This window comes from Gymnodraco acuticeps, unplaced genomic scaffold (genome assembly GCF_902827175.1).
Source record: "Gymnodraco acuticeps unplaced genomic scaffold, fGymAcu1.1, whole genome shotgun sequence".
Lineage (NCBI taxonomy): Eukaryota > Metazoa > Chordata > Actinopteri > Perciformes > Bathydraconidae > Gymnodraco > Gymnodraco acuticeps.
In genome coordinates this window covers 574530-592898 of record NW_022990990.1, presented here as the reverse complement: position 1 = coordinate 592898, position 18369 = coordinate 574530, and the positions used below count along the sequence as shown (strand labels likewise).

Genomic DNA, 18369 nt, shown 5'->3' with positions numbered 1-18369 from the left:
TATTTTGTATCTGAAATAATTAAATCAAGACCAGTTGTCAATCAGTGTACCAAGCTAATTGCTAAATGTTAAGATTCATCAATAACACACATAGTACAGCTGGGACAATGTTTCTATGTATTTTTAAACACAAACCAAACTTTACAAATTAAACACATTTTAAGTTTTACCTGATAATGGTGCTGGAGGGAATCCATCCAATAGTCGTTGAGGCTTTTCACTGAAAAACAAACTGTCAACCACATGGTGGGGCTAGAGGGACGGAAATAAATAATCATATTTACGTTTGGCTTTTCAATTCTTGTTAATCTTCTAGGGACCCCTGTGGGGCTTGCCTTGACCCCAGGTTGAGGAACATTAGGAGCACTAAATTAAAATGCACTAGAAATCAGAAAACTATGACTTCAGCAGAAACACAACATATACACTTTATAAAAGATATGTTTTATTGCGTAACATGATACAGGTTTTCATTTTAGTTGTAGCTGGGCTGTCTAGTATACCATGCACATTTTTTTATTCACTGTAATCACATGGTTTTAATGTCACAATCATTCAATTAAGAATTGTTGGTTGGGTTTAAATATAATTGATGGTAGATGTCCCCTTTTTTTGCTTTCTTTTTGTATTCATTTAAACCAGAAATTGAACCTGTGCACCTCACAAATGCAATATATCATGTTTCAGAGAGAAACAGAAATAAATGGAGTGTATAATAAACACCTGTAATTTTATTTTCAAACAAACTTCTTCCATTTGCGATCTTCAAAGCAAAATGAAAATGATAGAGAAAAGATTCTAGTATGAAAAACTAATCTATTAAAATGATTTGTGTTTAAAAATGGAATGAAAGCTAGAAGGTTGTACCAAATCTTTGTCCACACTTGATAGAAGTTCGTACAGTGAAGATGTAGCTGCGGAGACATTCCCCTCCTGATAAAATGTGATAAAGCTTATTATTTGAACTCAAGCATCCTGTTTACATTCTTATTCATAAGTCCACTCCTTTTAAACATTGACAGTCTCCATTATTAATTTACTGATTAGATTCCTTAGGCTGTAAAGGGTCTACAGACTTTGCTGCCTCTCCCTCGTGTTTCTCCATGTGTTTCTTCAGCTTGGCCTTAGAGGGAAACGTTTTCATGCACTGCTCACAGTACGGCTTCAGTGGCTTCAACCCAGAGTGGCTTCTCTTGTGTCGCGCCAGCTCCGACGAGCTCTTGAACTTCAGCTCACAGCTGTTGCAGGAGTACGGCCTCTCCCCCGTGTGAATACGCTGGTGCAGCTGAGCCTCGCTGAGGGTGAGGAACGATTTCTCGCAGTGAGTGCAGGGGAACGGCCTCTCTCCTGTGTGGATGAGGTTGTGTCTGGTCAGTGCGTACGGTTTGGTGAAGCCTTTCCCGCAGACGGTGCAGGGGTACGGGCGGGCGCCGGTGTGGGTGACGATATGTTCCTGCTGCGTTTTCTTGCTCTTAAAACGTTTGTCGCACTGATCGCAGGAGTAAGGCCTGTCGTCCACGTGCGACCTGTGATGTTTTGAAAGCTCTCCCTGCGATAGAAAGCCCTTCCCGCACTGAGAGCATAGGAAAGGTTTCTCCCCAGTGTGCATTCTCTCGTGTCTGGCCAGAACAGACACAAGCGTGAACCTCTTGGGGCAGTGGGAGCACTGGAAAGGCCGCTCCCCTGTGTGAACGCGGAGGTGTTTCATGTACATGAAGCGGAGCGAGAACCGTTTTTTGCACTGATTACACTGATAGGGTCGCTCCCCAGTGTGTGTGGACAGATGCCTCTTTACATCAGATCTCCGCGTGTATGTTTTCTCACAATGCGGACACTTAAACACACTCTTTACTTTATGCATCTCTCGGTGTTGAGAGCGAGCAAGCAGGGAATCGAAGCCTTCGTCGCACTGCTGGCAGATGTAGCGTTTGTTGGTGACGTGAGACTTCCTGTGCTCGTGAAGCTCGGAGGAAGTGGCGAAGCTTTGACTGCAGATGGAGCAGATCTGAGGAAGCTGGATCTCCTTAGAGTGAGACTTCTTATGGTGGACGGTCAGGGCACGGAGGTTGGCGAAGGAGCTCCCGCACAGCTGGCAGGTGAAGGAAATGGCAGCGCCGTGATTTTTATTCTCGTGTTTGGCCAGATCCCACGAGTGCTGGAAGGTTCGGTCACACTGGGAGCAGTGGAACGGTCTCTCTCCAGTGTGCGTCAGCTGGTGTCTCCTCACGTCTGACGGCCGTGTGAACGTCTTGCCACACGTGTCACATGAAAGGGCCTTCTGCTTGCTCGGAGTCACATTTTCTTTGCTTTGATTTCCTGGTTGTTCTGCGTTGCTCTCCTCTGTGTTTCCTTTGGGGAAAAGTTTAATGGATGTAAATATTTCATCTGTGCTGGAGGGAGAAGGAGTCATTTTGGCTCCTGCGAGAGTCCTGTATACTTCAGTGCTAACGCTCTGCATGTGGAAGTGAGCAGGGCTGTTATCGTCCGACGTGTGGAAGGGACACTGAGAGCACGTGAAGATGATGGATGTCATCTCGTCCGAATCACCTGTAAATTAAAAAAAGATGGAAATGTGAAAACAATATGGGAAATGTATCTAAAAGATGTTTCTCAGGTTAAAATATTACCTTTGTCAATTCCTTTGATGGCTATAACAGAGGGGGCAACGGATGATTCAGCTTTGAAAGAGCAACTGAAAGAAAAGTTGGAATAACTATTACAGAGTTATATCTGGTTTTAAATCTATAGCTTATAAAGTAAAGATTCTAAATGTTTTTTTGTACTTTTGTGGTTCTTCACTGCTTTCCGTGGATGACCTCTGGATTTGATCCATCTCCTGACAATTGGGTGACGTCTTCTTTTGTCGAAGATTGGATTGGCGTACATTAGCTAAGCTGGGAGAAGACTCTTGTGTTTCAGCGGCTGCGTCCTCACTGAGGACATCTGCCATGTGTTCATGGACAGATGACTCATGGTCATCATTCAAGTCTGTAAAAGAGTTGATATTGCTCACTAGGCCTCCAGGAGGAAGATCCTCCTTCACCTCTTCAACATTTTCTATTTTCTTTGCTGTTTTGTCTTTCGTTTCATGTGTTTTTATTTCATCTGCTTCATTTCCTGACTGAAGCCCATCATTAAAAGGTGACTCGTTACTTTTTCCTGTAACAACATCTTGACCGAGGCTCTCCTTCCTTAGGGCAAAGGTTTTTGTCAGGGTGTCCAGAGCTTTAGCGACATCCACAGTCTCACTTGTTTCTTCCGCCCTCAAGTTAGTAGCCTCTTCACCGCTGGCGTTATCTGCGCTAACAGCCACTATCTCTTCCTCGTAGAAGTCAGTTTGTACTTGCACTTCAGCCGACTCGATCATTTCTTCATCTACTTTAGAGGCTTGAACTTCCTCTTCGGTATAGACGGCAACAAAACTGTAACCATCTAGTCCAATTAAAGTGATGGGCTGTAGCATGTTAGCGTAGTTGTGGATTGATTCCAGTCCAGCAGAGATGTTTGTCTTTTGCGACGGAGGAATCGATAAAGCAGACATGATGCAGCTACCGATGGTGGATGAAGGGCCATCTAAAAAGAACAAGAAAGTAGTCAGTGGTTAAAAAAAAGATTTTTTAAAGATACTTTTTCATGACTTTTATTGATCCATCATCAAATTATTTAGTCAATAAAACACCAGAATATATAAAAAATGTGATTTCTTTGCCAAAGCCCAAGTGACATCTTTAAATTGTTTTTTGTTTGTTAGACCAACAGTCTAAAACCCAAATATATTTAATTTACAATGTTATATAGGGCTGGATATTAATATAGATATTCAGATTTGATAACATTTGCAATTAAGAAGCTCCCAATTCTTAAGGATTCAGTTGCATCAAATACATATTAATATTGCATAAATATAAAAGCACTTCTCAGGATTAATTCTGGGAACTTCCGTAAAATAAGAGTCAAAACTGGCAGCCAAGTATATAACATTCTAAAATGTCTAACCTATATAAGTAACCCAGATTATACATAAAATGTGGTGCACATATTATACAGATGTGCAAAGAAAAGAAAAGGATTGGGATTTGATGACTTTACATTGGATTGTACAACTAAAAACGTGCTGAAACCATAACAAGTTTAGGATTTGGCTTGATAATTGAGCAAAAAGATGACTCTACTGCAACAAAATCATTTCAGCTTTACTCACATGGCATTTTCAGTAGTCCCGAACTTTTGTAGTGCTTGAAGGTTAAGCCCAGCTCTTCAGGTGACGACTGAACACATTTCTCCAACAGAGAAGGAGCCGAGCCGAGCCAGGCCACAGTCTGAAAACACAGATTGTAGTCAGCGCGTGATTTGCATTTGAAAACATTCTGACACATCTGGATGGACACAAAGAATACCTGTTTCAAGTCTGGTACTGGAAGCAGCTTTTCCAATTTTGAGAGCAGCTCCCACAATAACACGTGCAAAGCAGAATCAAATTGTGGCCCATACTCCACTGGGAACACCTCCTGTTAAAGAGTATCAAAGGTTAGTTCACATTAGGACTTCTTTGAGGATTCTTAAAATAAGATATTATATAAATCTGTCTGACCTGAAAGAAATACGCTCTCTCAACAGGATCTTTCAGCAGGCTCTGAACAAGTGCAATGAAAGTGGACTCTGTTGTTTGCACCTCAGCATCCCTGTACTGCCACAGATAGGACTCATGTCATTTAGGGCCTATCATAATTTATTAAAACATATATATTCCTTTGCTGTACTTACATCTGTGTTTGCAGACGTAATTGGGAGTCTATCCAAATATCTCTGGATCAATTGAGAATCAACCGACCCCCGAGCCGAATCTTTGCAATGTTCCAGAATGAGCTGAAATATCAACCAATTGTTATCGCACCATTTAAAAAAAAAATACATAATAACATTATGATATAATACAAAACTTCAGCTCACCCTCGCTCTTAGACCCAGAATGAGCTGGGCTCTCTGCCTGAGGTTGATCAGTTCAGGGACTGCCTCAGTCACCATAAACACAAACTCCTGCAGCTTCTCATAATTCATCACATCTTTCTGCTTCGCCAGCTGCCACATTGCAGCAGACAGAAGCTGCAGTGGGGGCACCAGCAGGCGAAGAGATGAAAGAGGTGGGCTTGGGTCTGAAAAACATAAAAGTTTATTCTGAGAGATGGTCTGCTGAGGGCTTTAAAGTGCTTTTTATTGAAGAGAGCACTTGCAAACTTAAAAACACTTGTTTAACTTTAAATACTTTGAAGTTATATTCCCTAAATAAGCTATTTCACCCGTGGCATATTATAAAAGACAATATTTTGCTAACTCAAAGCAATGGAAAAAATACTGATGGACCTATGTATATCCCTTCATCCAAAAGCATATGGGCCCGTATAAATGCTGGATTTTAAACCTATTTTTGGTTAGTTTTAATCTTGCAACCTGGTCAAGTATATGTAGTTGTGCTTAAGCTCTCGAAAGAAAGAACTGTACTTATTGATAGTAATTATTTAAAATATTAGAAATGAACTCAATTCCTAAGGCAACAGCTCCAAGCTAATAGTTTCTGACTGTCATGATTCCTTTAAATAGACGGGTCCCGCTAACTGTCTGACTAACATAAACACAGCCTACTTTTAAGTACAGTGGGAGAAAATTATAAATATACGTACCATTTATTTTCTCTATTGACCCAATAACCTCCATTAGTGCAATATGTCTCCAGTAGCGTTAAGAAATATATGTGAAATGTTGTTGTTTGATTATTTTAGCTAACATGCGCTGATGGTACGCAAGCACCCGTTTCCTCAACTCTTTCACTGCGTTTCCTCTTTTCAAAATAAAAGTCCTGGAACTCACCTGTGTTTTACTGCTGTGTCATTCAATGTATCTGTGCTGTCCCAACAATTAGACACAATACATGCACTTTATTGGTCAGTTTTAATGTCTCGTTATCCATTTTATACATATGGTTCTCCTAGGTGGAGTGTTTTGATAACTAAACAATCTCCGTATTCTTTCGAACAAACCCACATTTTTTCAACTTAATCATAGTGTTCCTCGGCAGATGACGGAAAGGATAAAGCAGGCGAAAGTGCTGGTAAAAGCTAATTAGTGGCCAAATAAAATAAAGTAGCTAAAAGACGGGACCGGATGTTGTTATTTTCAACAGACTGTCAGGGAGACTTCAAAATAAAAGCACTAATCACATGGAATCTAACGTCGTGACGTCACCTGACGTTCACACCGTCCAGAGTCACATGAGACGTTTCACAGCAAATCTTTAAGCACCGTTTTCTTTCTTATTGCAGTGAACAGTGTCGCTTTTAGTACCGAAACTGCTCTATTAACTGCAGGAAGTTTAAAACCCAACATGGACGAGGACGGGCTGCCTATTGTGGGGTCTGGTGTCGATCTTACTAAGGTTGGTATCTAACTAGCTAACATTTACTATAGGCTAACTAACGTTAAACTACATATTGAGGAAATGTGAGGGAACAGGCCAAAACAGTGATGCAACAAGGCTGTCATTCAGCAACTGAGCTAGTAATAGTAGGGTTATTTACCAAGTAAATAACCCCACAGTTGTTATCATTAGCAAACGTCACTGTAATATTCTATAGTTAAACAAATACAATAATAGCTTGTAGCAGTAACTGTTTATATAACAGGTTGTATTCAATATTTGTATATCTCTGCTAATTTACCAAGTAATTTAGCCAACTATGATGTTGTCATACCTACTTTTGGTACCTGTACATGTGGATAGATATGTCAATTGTAATCCCTGTACATGTTGCTGTATGATGTCCTTTTGTTGTTCTGTTGTTTATGTTTTATGTCTTCTTGTGGAACCTACTGCTGCAGGTCTCCCTTGAAAAAGAGATCATTGATCTCAATGGGATTTTACCTGGATAAATAAAGGTTTTGAATTGACTATGTTAATATTGCATAAATGCAATGCTTTTTATTAGAGTAGTGGGTTATAAATCGATGTATGGTATGGTCGTTGTATACCAACTCACCAATAACCAGTAATGGATTGTCTTGATATAAAGTTTGTTAGAAATTATATTAAGTTTATAGGACCTTGCAAAATCCTATAACTGTACCCCACAGTTTTGGAAAGTTTGTTTATTCTAAGCCTCACCAATTGCTTATATTTCCCTGGATTAGGTTGGAAATTGTACTGACCATTCAAGAAACCATAAGGATAATTTTCAATATGTGCCCATGTAAATAGTTGTTGCTGATGTAAAATCAACCCTAATAAATAATCTTAAAGAAAAACAATTTCATCTGAACTAGTTTTCCATTTTTAGATATTGGTGAGTTGGTAAGGAATGACCTGTAAGTATAATAGCCTATTTCCTCACAACCCGGACTCTTTCTTAAAATAGCTTTCTCTGTGTTTCCTTTAGGTCCCTGCTATTCAACAGAGAAGAGTTGTTGCCTATCTCAATCAGTTTGTTGTGCACACGGTCCGGTTTCTTAACCGTTTCTCCACAGTTTGTGAAGAGGTTTGTATGCTTCCTGTACTCTAAACTGATCCTTTAACCAGTTTCTGCTGTCCTGATTAGTTCACACAAGCAACCTCTGTGACACACCATAACCCAAACTGTCTAACTTCTTTCCCACAGAAACTTGCAAACATATCTCTTCGCATTCAGCAGATTGAAACAACCCTGTCCATTTTAGAAGCCAAAGTAAGTTCTATCCCCTCTATTGATTGAGACACTTTTTATACGTGTCATGTCCTTCAATTTATCATATCTTACATTTTGAATTGCTCTGTGAAGCTGTCCTCCATTCCCGGGCTGGAGGACGTCACAATAGAAGGACTCAGTCAGCGGCAACCTGCCCAGGCCAATGGACAAGCCAATGGACCGGCCAATGAACCCTCTACCGCCACTCAGAGTCAAACAGGGGGTCCACCAGCAGGCAGTCTTCCTCCCCCAGAGGTGAATACAAATGAGTATAAAAAATCTGCCAAATGGGTGTTTTAACTTAAATTGAATAATTTGAGATTGTATCTGAGGGAAAATGGCTACTCTAGCTCTGTCCAACTGCGCACATACGAGCACAACACATAATGTTTGTTTCAAGGGGATATATGAGAGAAACTTGAATTGTCATGGCTTGTCCAAATACAGTTATGTGACTGACCAACCCACAAACTGAGTTTGTGAATTCAGTTTGTGGGTTTTTGAATTTTTCCGACTGAGCCAGACCAATTGTTTTCCTATGTTTTCATTCTTTATGATAAGCTAAGCTAATCAGCTGCAGCTGTGTTTTCATACTGAGCGTACAGACACAACTCTCTTCTCACCCAACTCTCTGCAAAGTAAGCACATTTCAAAATGTTGTACTATACTATTATACCTAATATATACTTACTATATACAGTGGGGCAAAAAAGTATTTAGTCAGCTAACAATTGTGCAAGTTCTCCCACTTAAAAAGATGAGAGGCCTGTAATTCTCATCCTAGGTACACTTCAACTATGAGACAAAATGAGAAAGAAAAAAAAATCCAGAAAATCACATTGTCTGATTTTTAAAGAATTTATTTGCAAATGATGGTGGAAAATAAGTATTTGGTCAATAACAAAAGTTCATCTCAATACTTTGTTATATACCCTTTGTTGGCAATGACAGAGGTCAAACGTTTTCTGTAAGTCTTCACAAGGTTTTCACACACTGTTGCTGGTATTTTGGCCCATTCCTCCATGCAGATCTCCTCTAGAGCAGTGATGTTTTGGGGCTGTCGCTGGGCAACACGGACTTTCAACTCCCTCCTAAGATTTTCTATGGGGTTGAGATCTGGAGACTGGCTAGGCCACTCCAGGACCTTGAAATGCTTCTTACGAAGCCACTCTTTCGTTGCCCGGGCGGTGTGTTTGGGATCATTGACATGCTGAAAGACCCAGCCACGTTTCATCTTCAATGCCCTTGCTGATGGAAGGAGGTTGTCACTCAAAATCTCACGATACATGGCCCCATTCATTCTTTCCTTTACACGGATCAGTCGTCCTGGTCCCTTTGCAGAAAAACAGCCCCAAAGCATGATGTTTCCACCCCCATGTTTCACAGTAGGTATGGTGTTCTTTGGATGCAACTCAGCATTCTTTCTCCTCCAAACACGTCTAGTTGAGTTTTTACCAAAAAGTTCTATTTTGGTTTCATCTGACCATATGACATTCTCCCAATCCTCCTCTGGATCATCTAAATGCTCTCTAGCAAACTTCAGACGGGCCTGGACATGTACTGGCTTAAGCAGGGGGACACGTCTGGCACTGCAGGATTTGAGTCCCTGGCGGCGTAGTGTGTTACTGATGGTAGCCTTTGTTACTTTGGTCCCAGCTCTCTGCAGGTCATTGACTAGGTCCCCCCGTGTGGTTCTGGGATTTTTGCTCACCGTTCTTGTGATCATTTTGACCCCACGGGGTGAGATCTTGCGTGGAGCCCCAGATCGAGGGAGATTATCAGTGGTCTTGTATGTCTTCCATTTTCTAATAATTGCTCCCACAGTAGATTTCTTCACACCAAGCTGCTTACCCATTGCAGATTCAGTCTTCCCAGCCTGGTGCAGGTCTACAATTTAGTTTCTGGTGTCCTTTGACAGATCTTTGGTCTTGGCCATAGTGGAGTTTGGAGTGTGACTGTTTGAGGTTGTGGACAGGTGTCTTTTATACTGATAACGAGTTCAAACAAGTGCCATTAATACAGTTAACGAGTGGAGGACAGAGGGGGCTCTTAAAGAAGAAGTTACAGGTCTGTGAGAGCCAGAAATCTTGTTTGTTTGTAGGTGACCAAATACTTATTTTACTGAGGAATTTACCAATTAATTCATTAAAAATCCTACAATGTGATTTCCTGGATGCTTTCCCCCCATTCTGTCTCTCATAGTTGAAGTGTACCTAGGATGAAAATTACAGGCCTCTCTCATCTTTTTAAGTGGGAGAACTTGCACAATTGGTGGCTGACTAAATACTTGTCTGCCCCACTCAGAGGTTGCGCTAGACTTTTTCGCTGCCCGTCATTTTGACGGACAGGATCGTAAAACTTCTGTCAAAATCCAGAATTACCCGTCGGCCTTTACACAACTCTGACGGGGGGGGGGGAGAAAGCATGCTCGTGAACTGTCAACGGGGGGGGAGAGACAGTTCACATGCGCCGTGTTATGCATGGCTGCTGCACCTCGCGGGAGCACGCACAGCGTAAAGCCAAAACTCAGACATTTCAATGATTTGTACGGCACAGTTAGGTTTGGAAACGGTATGATTTCCTTTTTGGAGGGCATGCATAACACGGCATAACACCGGAGCCTCGCTGCGGGGACACTTTGGCGCTGTTCCGAGTTTGTTCTAATCTGTCAAAATGACGGACTGCTTTCAGATTTGTCCGTCATTGTTAAAAAAAATCCGTCATAGACGGAAAATATTCGGTTAACGCGACCTCTGGCCCCACTGTACTTACTATTCCATAAAGGATGCAAACAAAGTACAAACTCTGCAAGTCTAAAACTGAGCACTGCCTACTAACAATGCATAATAAAGTAGTTAATTTGATATCCTGTAGTCATTTGTAAATATTTTTTAGATTTCGCAGGCTGCTCAGACAGCACCAGAGCCTGCAACGCCACCTCAAGTAGAAGCAGCCGCAGAGAATGTCATGACAGTGGCTAAGGACCCACGTTATGCCCGATACCTGAAAATGGTTCAAGTGGTAAGTCATCACTAAAACCTGCTAATGAACTATAGTGATTAAAAAAAAAACTGTCTGTTTGCTTTGCATCTTCATATATGTTTTATTTGTCGCAGGGAGTTCCAGTTATGGCTATAAAGAATAAAATGGTCCTGGAGGGATTAAATTCTAACTTGCTTGAGTGAGTGTGTCACTGTTACTGGTAATGATGTCATATTCATATCTCCTTTTATGAAACTGACCGGTAACATTTCCTCCCTGCTGATGACAGCACACCAGATGCCCCCCTGCCGGATGAAGGAGCGAGGAGCATAGAGGATCGAGATGTTTCTGCCACCAGCTCTGACAGCGAATCATCTTTCAGCGACTGACCTCTGGCCTCTGTGCCCGTCACCCATAACGCGTCCTGTACAGGCTCACCATCGCTGCTCTGAGCTCCTGTAGGCCTGCCTGCACTGATAGAGAAATGTAGATCACAGTGATCCTGTGAAGGAGTAGCAATGAGAAGCTGCAAAATAGGTGCCTGAACCAGGAAACCAGAGAGATTGTACTTCTGGTTTTAAATTACTGAAATAGTTTCCTTAACATCCTCTATTTTGTTGTATTCACAAAGAGGGAAAGTTTTTCCCTGTTGAATATGTTAGCACTAGACCTCAGAATATTGCAGTAGCAAGTAATTTTTGTACAAAAAGTAATTATGTATTGTAAATGTTAACATGTTTTTGTGGTCACTACTTTTACAGACAAATGCCTTTTTAAGAGATACAACTATCTGGTGAAAGTTATTAAAAAAACGTGTTGGAAACTTCAAAACTCACATTGTAAGTCTGTGTGATCAGGCAAGGTAGACACGTCTATAAAAAAAGATTTCAGAACAATAATCCTGCTTAAATGGAGAGAATCTCTGATCACTTTATTCAATAAAAGAAATAAGATGGATATCATTTAATCTTTTCTAGCCATCAATTATCATTCAGCTATGTCGAAGCAAAATGATGTTATTAGTTGCAAACTTAATTAAATAAAAATGTTAATCTGCATACTTTCAGAAACTGCCTTATGTGTTTTATCTATCACCTCTGAAAGACGATACATTATTTATATTAACATATTGTCTGTTTCTGCTATATTGACTGTGAAGAGTTGAGATTGGAGAACTCTGGAAAGCACTTTGGATCTGTAATAAACTGACAGTCTGCTTGAAAAATATATCTTTATTTTTCATATCATAATGTCATAAGCAAACCAGTACACATACAAAGTCATTGAATAAAAAAACAGTATCTTTAGTGGACGAGTTAACAATCAGTGTCATCATGTGACCACTATTACAGCAAAGGATTTTCTCTCTCCTATTAATCACCAACTATAGGCAATAGGCATGATCTATAAAACGATGCCCCATGAATAATGGCCATGGAAATATATCAGCTGACTCAATTGTGATATCTTATCTTATCATTTTAGCACCAATACAAAAAATGAAAGCAATGGTATTGGCAGTAGGCTGTGAGAAAATGGTTCCCATCCTGGAGTTTGACCAAAAAGAGGGGAGAATTTAAAGAGATAAAACATAGATATTTATGTTATCCAAATGAAGTGTATTTTTCAGACTTAGCTACATTTCATGTGGAAATCCTGTGTGTAGAACTGCTTCTAACTCAAGCTTTGAGGCAGAGAAACAGGCTTTATTAGCTTCCTGAGAGCCCACTGAATACTTGTTCTTGATTTGAATTAGCTTCAATTCCTGTTTATTGTATTACGGCAATTTAATTTGGCAGTTGTACTGAGAAAAATAATTTATTTAGTAGCCTAATTTCAGTGTATGACCTTCTGCAGGCTGTATATGCCAAAACTCCTCCATAGCTGCACTGCTGAACCCAATAGCCGTATCAATGGAAACCATTTAATACATGAGCAGCATACAGTAAGTACTATGAACAAAATTCTGAATTGGAGCAGTTTTTTTTAACCTAATCTGTCACAAATAAGTCTACATTAAATATATATTATACAATTTTGGTTAAAAAAAAAACTCGCAACATTTGATTAATAATCCCATTTGATTAATAATCCCATTTGAAGTAATATTTCAGACAGGTTTCAGTTACAGTTTCAGTGTAGCTCTGACTGTTTTCCCAGAAATCATGAGCCACCACTCTCACAGACTGTCACTAGTTTGAGTTGTATACTTATTAAACCACATATGCAGCTATCATACGCTCACTGTGTGGGGGGGGGGGGACTTCGCTTGTTACTGGTCACAGGTCTGAACAAACGTGTCATGCTGGTGATGCAACAGTCAAGAGCAAAGTGCAAAGTGAAGTAAACGTATATGATTTGTGCTCGATTAAAATGTGTAAGGGTACAGTCACTGATATCTTTCTTTTCTTTACAAAAAGTATGTGTGTAAAAGTGTATAAAAATAAATGCAGCACATGTTGATAACACTGATGTATAGTAAATACAAAGTTTGTTGGCAGTTGAAGACTCATCGAGACTACTCCACATCTTTTGCTTTCACTCGTAAGGTAAACAGCTGTGGGGAATAAAAAGGGAGAGAAATAAGAACTCTTTTTAGCTGTAAATTACAAATAAGAGTTTATTTTTGATGGTGAGATACTCACTTTGAAATCGTCAATGTATGTGAGGAAGAAGCAGATGAAACTGAAAGCACAAACCCACTCACACGAGGCGCTGGCTACATGGTAGGGATAGTCCTGAAAGACAGATATGCATTATGAATTAGTCTGGCAAATATTTGATCAATTAATGGATAAATATTTTTTTGCTAGAAATGTAGAGACATTGTAGAAAATTCCCAAAATGATGTCCTACAGTGGAATCTTTAAATAGAGTTTTTCTTCTTTAAGCCTACTTTTTTTACTTCTATGCTTGCTAACAAACTACATTAAGGTATTACAACTGACTTATACGATTGGGAGATTTGTACACAGTAGTCAGCAGATTGTATAGTGAGTAGCTGTGTCCCTGAATTCACTTAAGATCAACATCATACCAATTTGTAATTTAAGTTAGATGTGAATTGTTCTCATTAAGACAGATTTTTTGCTAATCATGGTAACACATATCTGGAACAAAGAAAAGTTTGGCATTTGTGAAACATTAATCAATTATCAAAATAGTTGTTTATTATGTATCTATTAAGTATTAACTTACACCGATGGATAAAGTGAAATTAGACAGCCTACCTCGTCGTCTTTGTCTCTGTGCAGTGTGGTTTGCTTCACAAAGTACGCACAGATGGCAGCTGAATTATCCATCAAGGAAAATTGCAAATACATGGTTGGCACTTATTATTGTGTGCATTTACTGTTCAAGTCTTTACAAGAAAAACAAGAGACTAATTCAGCCATAAATGGAAGTTCCTGGTTAAATGCATGTTGCTTAGTAGATCCGAAAACCAAAGCAAACTGACTCTTTGTTTATTATAACACATCAAGCTTCTGTGAAAGGATACTGGGAAAGAACGCCAAAGCGGCAAGGATGGCGATAAACAAGCGTGCTCGACACACAAACATGGAGCACCCATATGGAAAGGCACGATAAGATATAACCGACTGGAGTATTATGTATAATATACCAGGCACAAAGAACATCAGAGCTCCGATATCATGAACACACGTCACAACTGTTTCCTGCAACATAAAATAAGATCGATACATTACAAATGTTATTTATTTTCATGCATTTAAGATGTGCCCATAAGTAGACATACCTGGAATGTTGCAACAATACACATGCCCAAACAGGAGAGCAGCCCAAACACCAGTGCTGTGTAATTGAGGCGGGGGCTCACCACCCTGGTGTCCCCACTCAGCTTCTCCACAAACTTGTACCTGGCATATATGGTAGCTATTCCTGGGTGAAGGTAAAATAGTGCATTCAACACATTTCTTTCCGAACTTATGACTCTTGCATCCCAACAAAAAGACAAATTTCTACTTTCATTTTCTGCTAAAGAGGAAATGAGAATAAAATGGTTGAAAATCTTGGTTCCTCCCTTGGGAAAGCACAAGTTTGCACAAATGACAAACAAGTTAAAGAGGTGACATTGCAGATGTTCATACTGATGGATTGAACATACCTGCACATGCAGAAATGAATGTCATCAGGCCGAAAATGCAGCTCTCTGGAGGGTAAGCACCTGTGTCACTGAAAAGGGAGAAGAGAGCTCTTCATTGTTGCTCTCACATTACAGACATCTGCACATAGAAAAGCATAACTTCCTGTTATTTGTGACTAGATTATTTGTATTTTTGAGACATTTCAACCTTCTTCTTAAAATAACAGACTCACTTTAGAGGGAGAAGTGAAAAGAAGAGCATTCATTAAGACACGTGTGCCGTCTGCGTGCATCTGGAGTTTGGGTACCAGCCAAGTTGGAAAACGAAACCTAACTTTGCTCATGCCTGGTTCTCAAAAATCACTAAAAATATGCCTTTATCTTGTTAAAAAGGCAAAAATAACAACTTCTAAAAAGATATATATGATTAAACGTACCTTATGTATGGGAAGATGATGTCGACATCACGCCTGAAAAGCGCAATAATGTAGGCAACGATGAAAGTGCTGGAGGACCAGATGACCAGAAACGCTGGCAGAAAGCAGAGTCCTTGTGTGAACCAAAACATCGCGGAGCTCCCAGATGAGACGGATAAAACAGTGCCATACAATAAAAAAAAGTCCACTTTAAATACTGGTCCGTCTGTCTGCTGCGGCTGTTGTTCCTGTGAGGTCTGATGAAGTTACCGAAAGTCACATGGTCGTGATGTGTTAATAGGAATGAGACTGGCCAATACACCGATATAGTGTACAATAACTTCTTCCTCCAAAATGACCTCCTGTTGGCCGGTCTGCAAATAAAAGCACCGATCTCACAGCACTTCACTTCCTCTATCATCCTGTGAAATGCCACACGTATGTCAGTATTGTTCACCAACAATAAGGAAGTATTCACAGCTGTCAAAATGTACAGCCTAAAAGCAACAATACTTTGATCAAAAGAAATGCAAAAAAATGCACTTAAACTATAAAAAGTTTAAAAGGATAACTATGTCAAATGTTTATATTATATATAAATATTATATTCACATGATCAGTGATTTTACTACAATAATAATAATAAACTTAATTTGAATGGCATCAAACAGTCTAATTTGCCTTGTGAATAACCCCACTGTATTTAGTTGACAAGCTATAATAGCTAACTTAGCGTAATATATTTATCTATTCCCCTTTGACCCACTTTTGAAATGCTACTTATATTTTTTTTATACTCGGTATTAATAATCCAAACATTATATATGATGATTTATTACTGCTATTTCCTACAGCACTTTTCATACATGAAGTATACTTTTCTGTGGTGTTACTTAATTAGGATTTTAAATGCATACATTTAACTTTAAATAGAGTATTTTTACTTGAATATATGATAATGATAAACTGTATTTCTTCGGTGGTGAAGGTGGTTTTTCACACTCTAAGAATATGTATAGCTTTTGGCTGGGTTCCAAAAGACAAGTTCACTTAGGGACACAGTGGGAATGTTAGCTGAGGAATAAAAAGCTGTCCAAGTTGTTACGGGTGTAAATCTCTCTGCAGTTAGCCAACATGGCTGTCCCAAGGTGCTACTCCATCAGATTCAGACACAAAAATTGAAATAATGAATCTAAACTTCAGACTTACTGTGTGATTAGAAATATATATAATGTAGGCATAATATTGGCAGGAACAATAAATGTATCAAAAATACAATTCCACACAAAATGAAAAGCAGTTTCCAAAGAATCTTAGACTTAAATTACCGCTTGAACTTGGGCTCATCTGGTGGAGGCACACGCCCATAGGTTCTTCAGCTTAAACCTCAATATAGCCTTTTCATATCTTAATGAAAGCCTGTGCAAAACACAATCCAAGTGCAGCCAGTTCAGTGCTTTTTTTGTTGATGCGGCTATAAAAGCTTGGCAGGGCCTGACTTGGCAGCAACCTTAATAAAATGGATTGAAAAGGCCTTTTCTGTCTGGTTTTGTGGGACTAGTGACACAGCAAGAAAGAAGGCTTTTGCAGTCTGCCTGGTCTCAGAAAAGGAGACAGACTTTTGGTTTGTCTTAGAGTCAGTGGTAATGATCCCCACCTCCCCATAAACAACAAACATCTATCACATGACCAAAGTCCCGTTTTAAAAAATCATGTGATAGCACCTGATCAACTTCCACTATGTTTTTAAAGTTTATTTTTCTCTTTGTCAATTTGGGGTGCAAACATTTCTGCTTTTCTATGGTCAGAAAATAAATGCTTTTGTTAACACATAATAGACCGTATCAGTCTTCTGGCTCATTGTTTTGATACGGTCAATAACGTTTTATAGTTTTGTTTTGCTGAAAAACCCACTTCACACTATCTGTCCAGAAGCAAAGGTCAACTAAGTTTTTAATTATTCCTCATTAACATCCCTGCAAGGTGTTACAATTCAAATTGATATGGATTTATCATTTTGTCAACTGGTTCCAGAAGATTTATGTCAACTATTTTGGAGACATTTTGTCAAAAATATCTGTACATTTCTATAGAATGAATCGCGTATTTAAATGTGAAAGTTCATTAAAATAATGTTGTCCCTTTCACCAATGAGGAATCATAATAAAGAATTGTGATCTCAATATTGATGAAAATAGTCATTATCATTACACATATAGTTTCTTTTCACTTTTCTTTTACAAGATTCTAAGGAACGGGTAATTACAAATTAATTTCTAAAAGTTATGCAAAGATTTGTATATTTGAAAAGGTGTGTATATGTTGCAATATAGCAGGTTCTAGTTTTAATAGCTTTCTTATTTTGAGAAAATAGGATTGGTATGTAACTAAAAAGGATGATTTTTTAAAGAAGTATAATTACATTGATGTTGTATTGATTTGCTTGTGTAAAGTAGCCTAAGTAAAACAAAAATATAGGCCAATACATTTGATAGGAAAGGAACAATTCAGAATCAATGTAGTGAGCCAATGGCCCTTTAGTGGCGAAGTCACGCCCATCTACTTCCGCCCCATGGGACCTTATTTCTGAAAAATTATGTATTGAAGTCAATGGAGAGAGAAAACGTATCTTTCGATCCCGTTTGAATTGTGCCATGAATTACACATATGATGTTTGTCAATCTTAAAAAATCATTTCCATGTCAAAAAAGTCACAGTTTGTCTTAAAACTGTTGAAATATAAGACTATGAAAAATACGCAACTAGAAAGACTACAAATCCCAGAGTCGCGGGTCCCGCATGCTGGCTCTTACGGAACAGACTAACTCCCCTTTTGTGTATGTACAGTTCTTTACATGGCCAGACTTGTAGTGATTTTCACCTATTTTAATACTTAAAACACTTCATTCTGAAAGAAAGAGGTGAAATGTGCTAACGTGACAGCCATCTTGGTGTTGGTGACGTATGCAAGACCAGAGTTGTAGTTAATTGAGCGCTTCACACACACAAATGTGTTACTTACTTCACAGTTTTATGACACATTTTAATTTTTTTGACTTGCAAAATAATCTTTTCAATTGACAAACATCATATGTGTAATTCGTTGCACAATTCAAACAGGATCAAAAGATAATCTTTCTCTCTCCATTGACTT

The 18369-nt window shown here is 39.1% G+C and overlaps 3 protein-coding genes across 4 annotated transcripts; 1 reads left to right on the top strand and 2 right to left on the bottom strand.

Moving 5' to 3' along the window:
* Positions 1–423: 423 nt before the first annotated feature.
* Positions 424–5830, bottom strand: LOC117559130 (zinc finger protein 502-like). Of its 2 annotated transcripts, XM_034235796.1 has the most exons (9): positions 5679–5830; positions 4951–5153; positions 4765–4866; positions 4592–4687; positions 4398–4508; positions 4202–4319; positions 2784–3573; positions 2628–2692; positions 424–2547 (listed from the first exon to the last, which is right to left on the bottom strand). In XM_034235796.1, exons 1-9 carry the CDS (start codon positions 5710–5712, stop codon positions 1037–1039), a joined length of 3030 nt encoding a protein of 1009 aa, XP_034091687.1. In that variant the 5' UTR covers positions 5713–5830; the 3' UTR covers positions 424–1036. The 2 variants fall into 2 exon arrangements, with proteins under 2 accessions (XP_034091687.1, XP_034091688.1); XM_034235797.1 differs by lacking the exon at positions 5679–5830 and having other exon boundaries at positions 4592–4682; positions 4951–4976.
* Positions 5831–6256: 426 nt separating this feature from the next.
* On the top strand, positions 6257–11919 carry washc3 (WASH complex subunit 3). Its single transcript, XM_034235888.1, has 7 exons — positions 6257–6430; positions 7428–7526; positions 7647–7712; positions 7806–7967; positions 10608–10733; positions 10829–10893; positions 10984–11919. The coding sequence occupies exons 1-7, from the start codon at positions 6380–6382 to the stop codon at positions 11081–11083; spliced, it is 669 nt and encodes a 222-aa protein (XP_034091779.1). The 5' UTR covers positions 6257–6379; the 3' UTR covers positions 11084–11919.
* Positions 11909–15645, bottom strand: dram1 (DNA-damage regulated autophagy modulator 1). The gene is made up of 7 exons (XM_034235887.1): positions 15237–15645; positions 14821–14888; positions 14452–14594; positions 14194–14371; positions 13925–13983; positions 13340–13432; positions 11909–13251 (listed from the first exon to the last, which is right to left on the bottom strand). Exons 1-7 carry the CDS (start codon positions 15365–15367, stop codon positions 13213–13215), a joined length of 711 nt encoding a protein of 236 aa, XP_034091778.1. The 5' UTR covers positions 15368–15645; the 3' UTR covers positions 11909–13212.
* Positions 15646–18369: the final 2724 nt, after the last annotated feature.

What these genes read in the sequence shown, in the direction of transcription:
- LOC117559130 (XM_034235796.1), bottom strand. Translation starts at nt 5,712, where the DNA reads ATGGAGGTTATTGGGTCAATAGAGAAAATAAATG. An exon ending in GGGACTACTGAAAATGCCAT is followed by an intron (nt 3,574 to 4,201) that starts GTGAGTAAAGCT and finishes TGTTCTTTTTAG; the next exon opens with ATGGCCCTTCATCCACCATC. An exon ending in CATCAAAGGAATTGACAAAG is followed by an intron (nt 2,548 to 2,627) that starts GTAATATTTTAA and finishes TTTAATTTACAG; the next exon opens with GTGATTCGGACGAGATGACA.
- washc3 (XM_034235888.1), top strand. Translation starts at nt 6,380, where the DNA reads ATGGACGAGGACGGGCTGCCTATTGTGGGGTCTGGTGTCGATCTTACT. An exon ending in TCTCCACAGTTTGTGAAGAG is followed by an intron (nt 7,527 to 7,646) that starts GTTTGTATGCTT and finishes TCTTTCCCACAG; the next exon opens with AAACTTGCAAACATATCTCT. An exon ending in TGTCCATTTTAGAAGCCAAA is followed by an intron (nt 7,713 to 7,805) that starts GTAAGTTCTATC and finishes TGCTCTGTGAAG; the next exon opens with CTGTCCTCCATTCCCGGGCT.
- dram1 (XM_034235887.1), bottom strand. Translation starts at nt 15,367, where the DNA reads ATGTTTTGGTTCACACAAGGACTCTGCTTTCTGCCAGCGTTTCTGGTC. An exon ending in ACAGAGACAAAGACGACGAG is followed by an intron (nt 13,433 to 13,924) that starts GTAGGCTGTCTA and finishes TCTGTCTTTCAG; the next exon opens with GACTATCCCTACCATGTAGC. An exon ending in CATACATTGACGATTTCAAA is followed by an intron (nt 13,252 to 13,339) that starts GTGAGTATCTCA and finishes TATTCCCCACAG; the next exon opens with CTGTTTACCTTACGAGTGAA.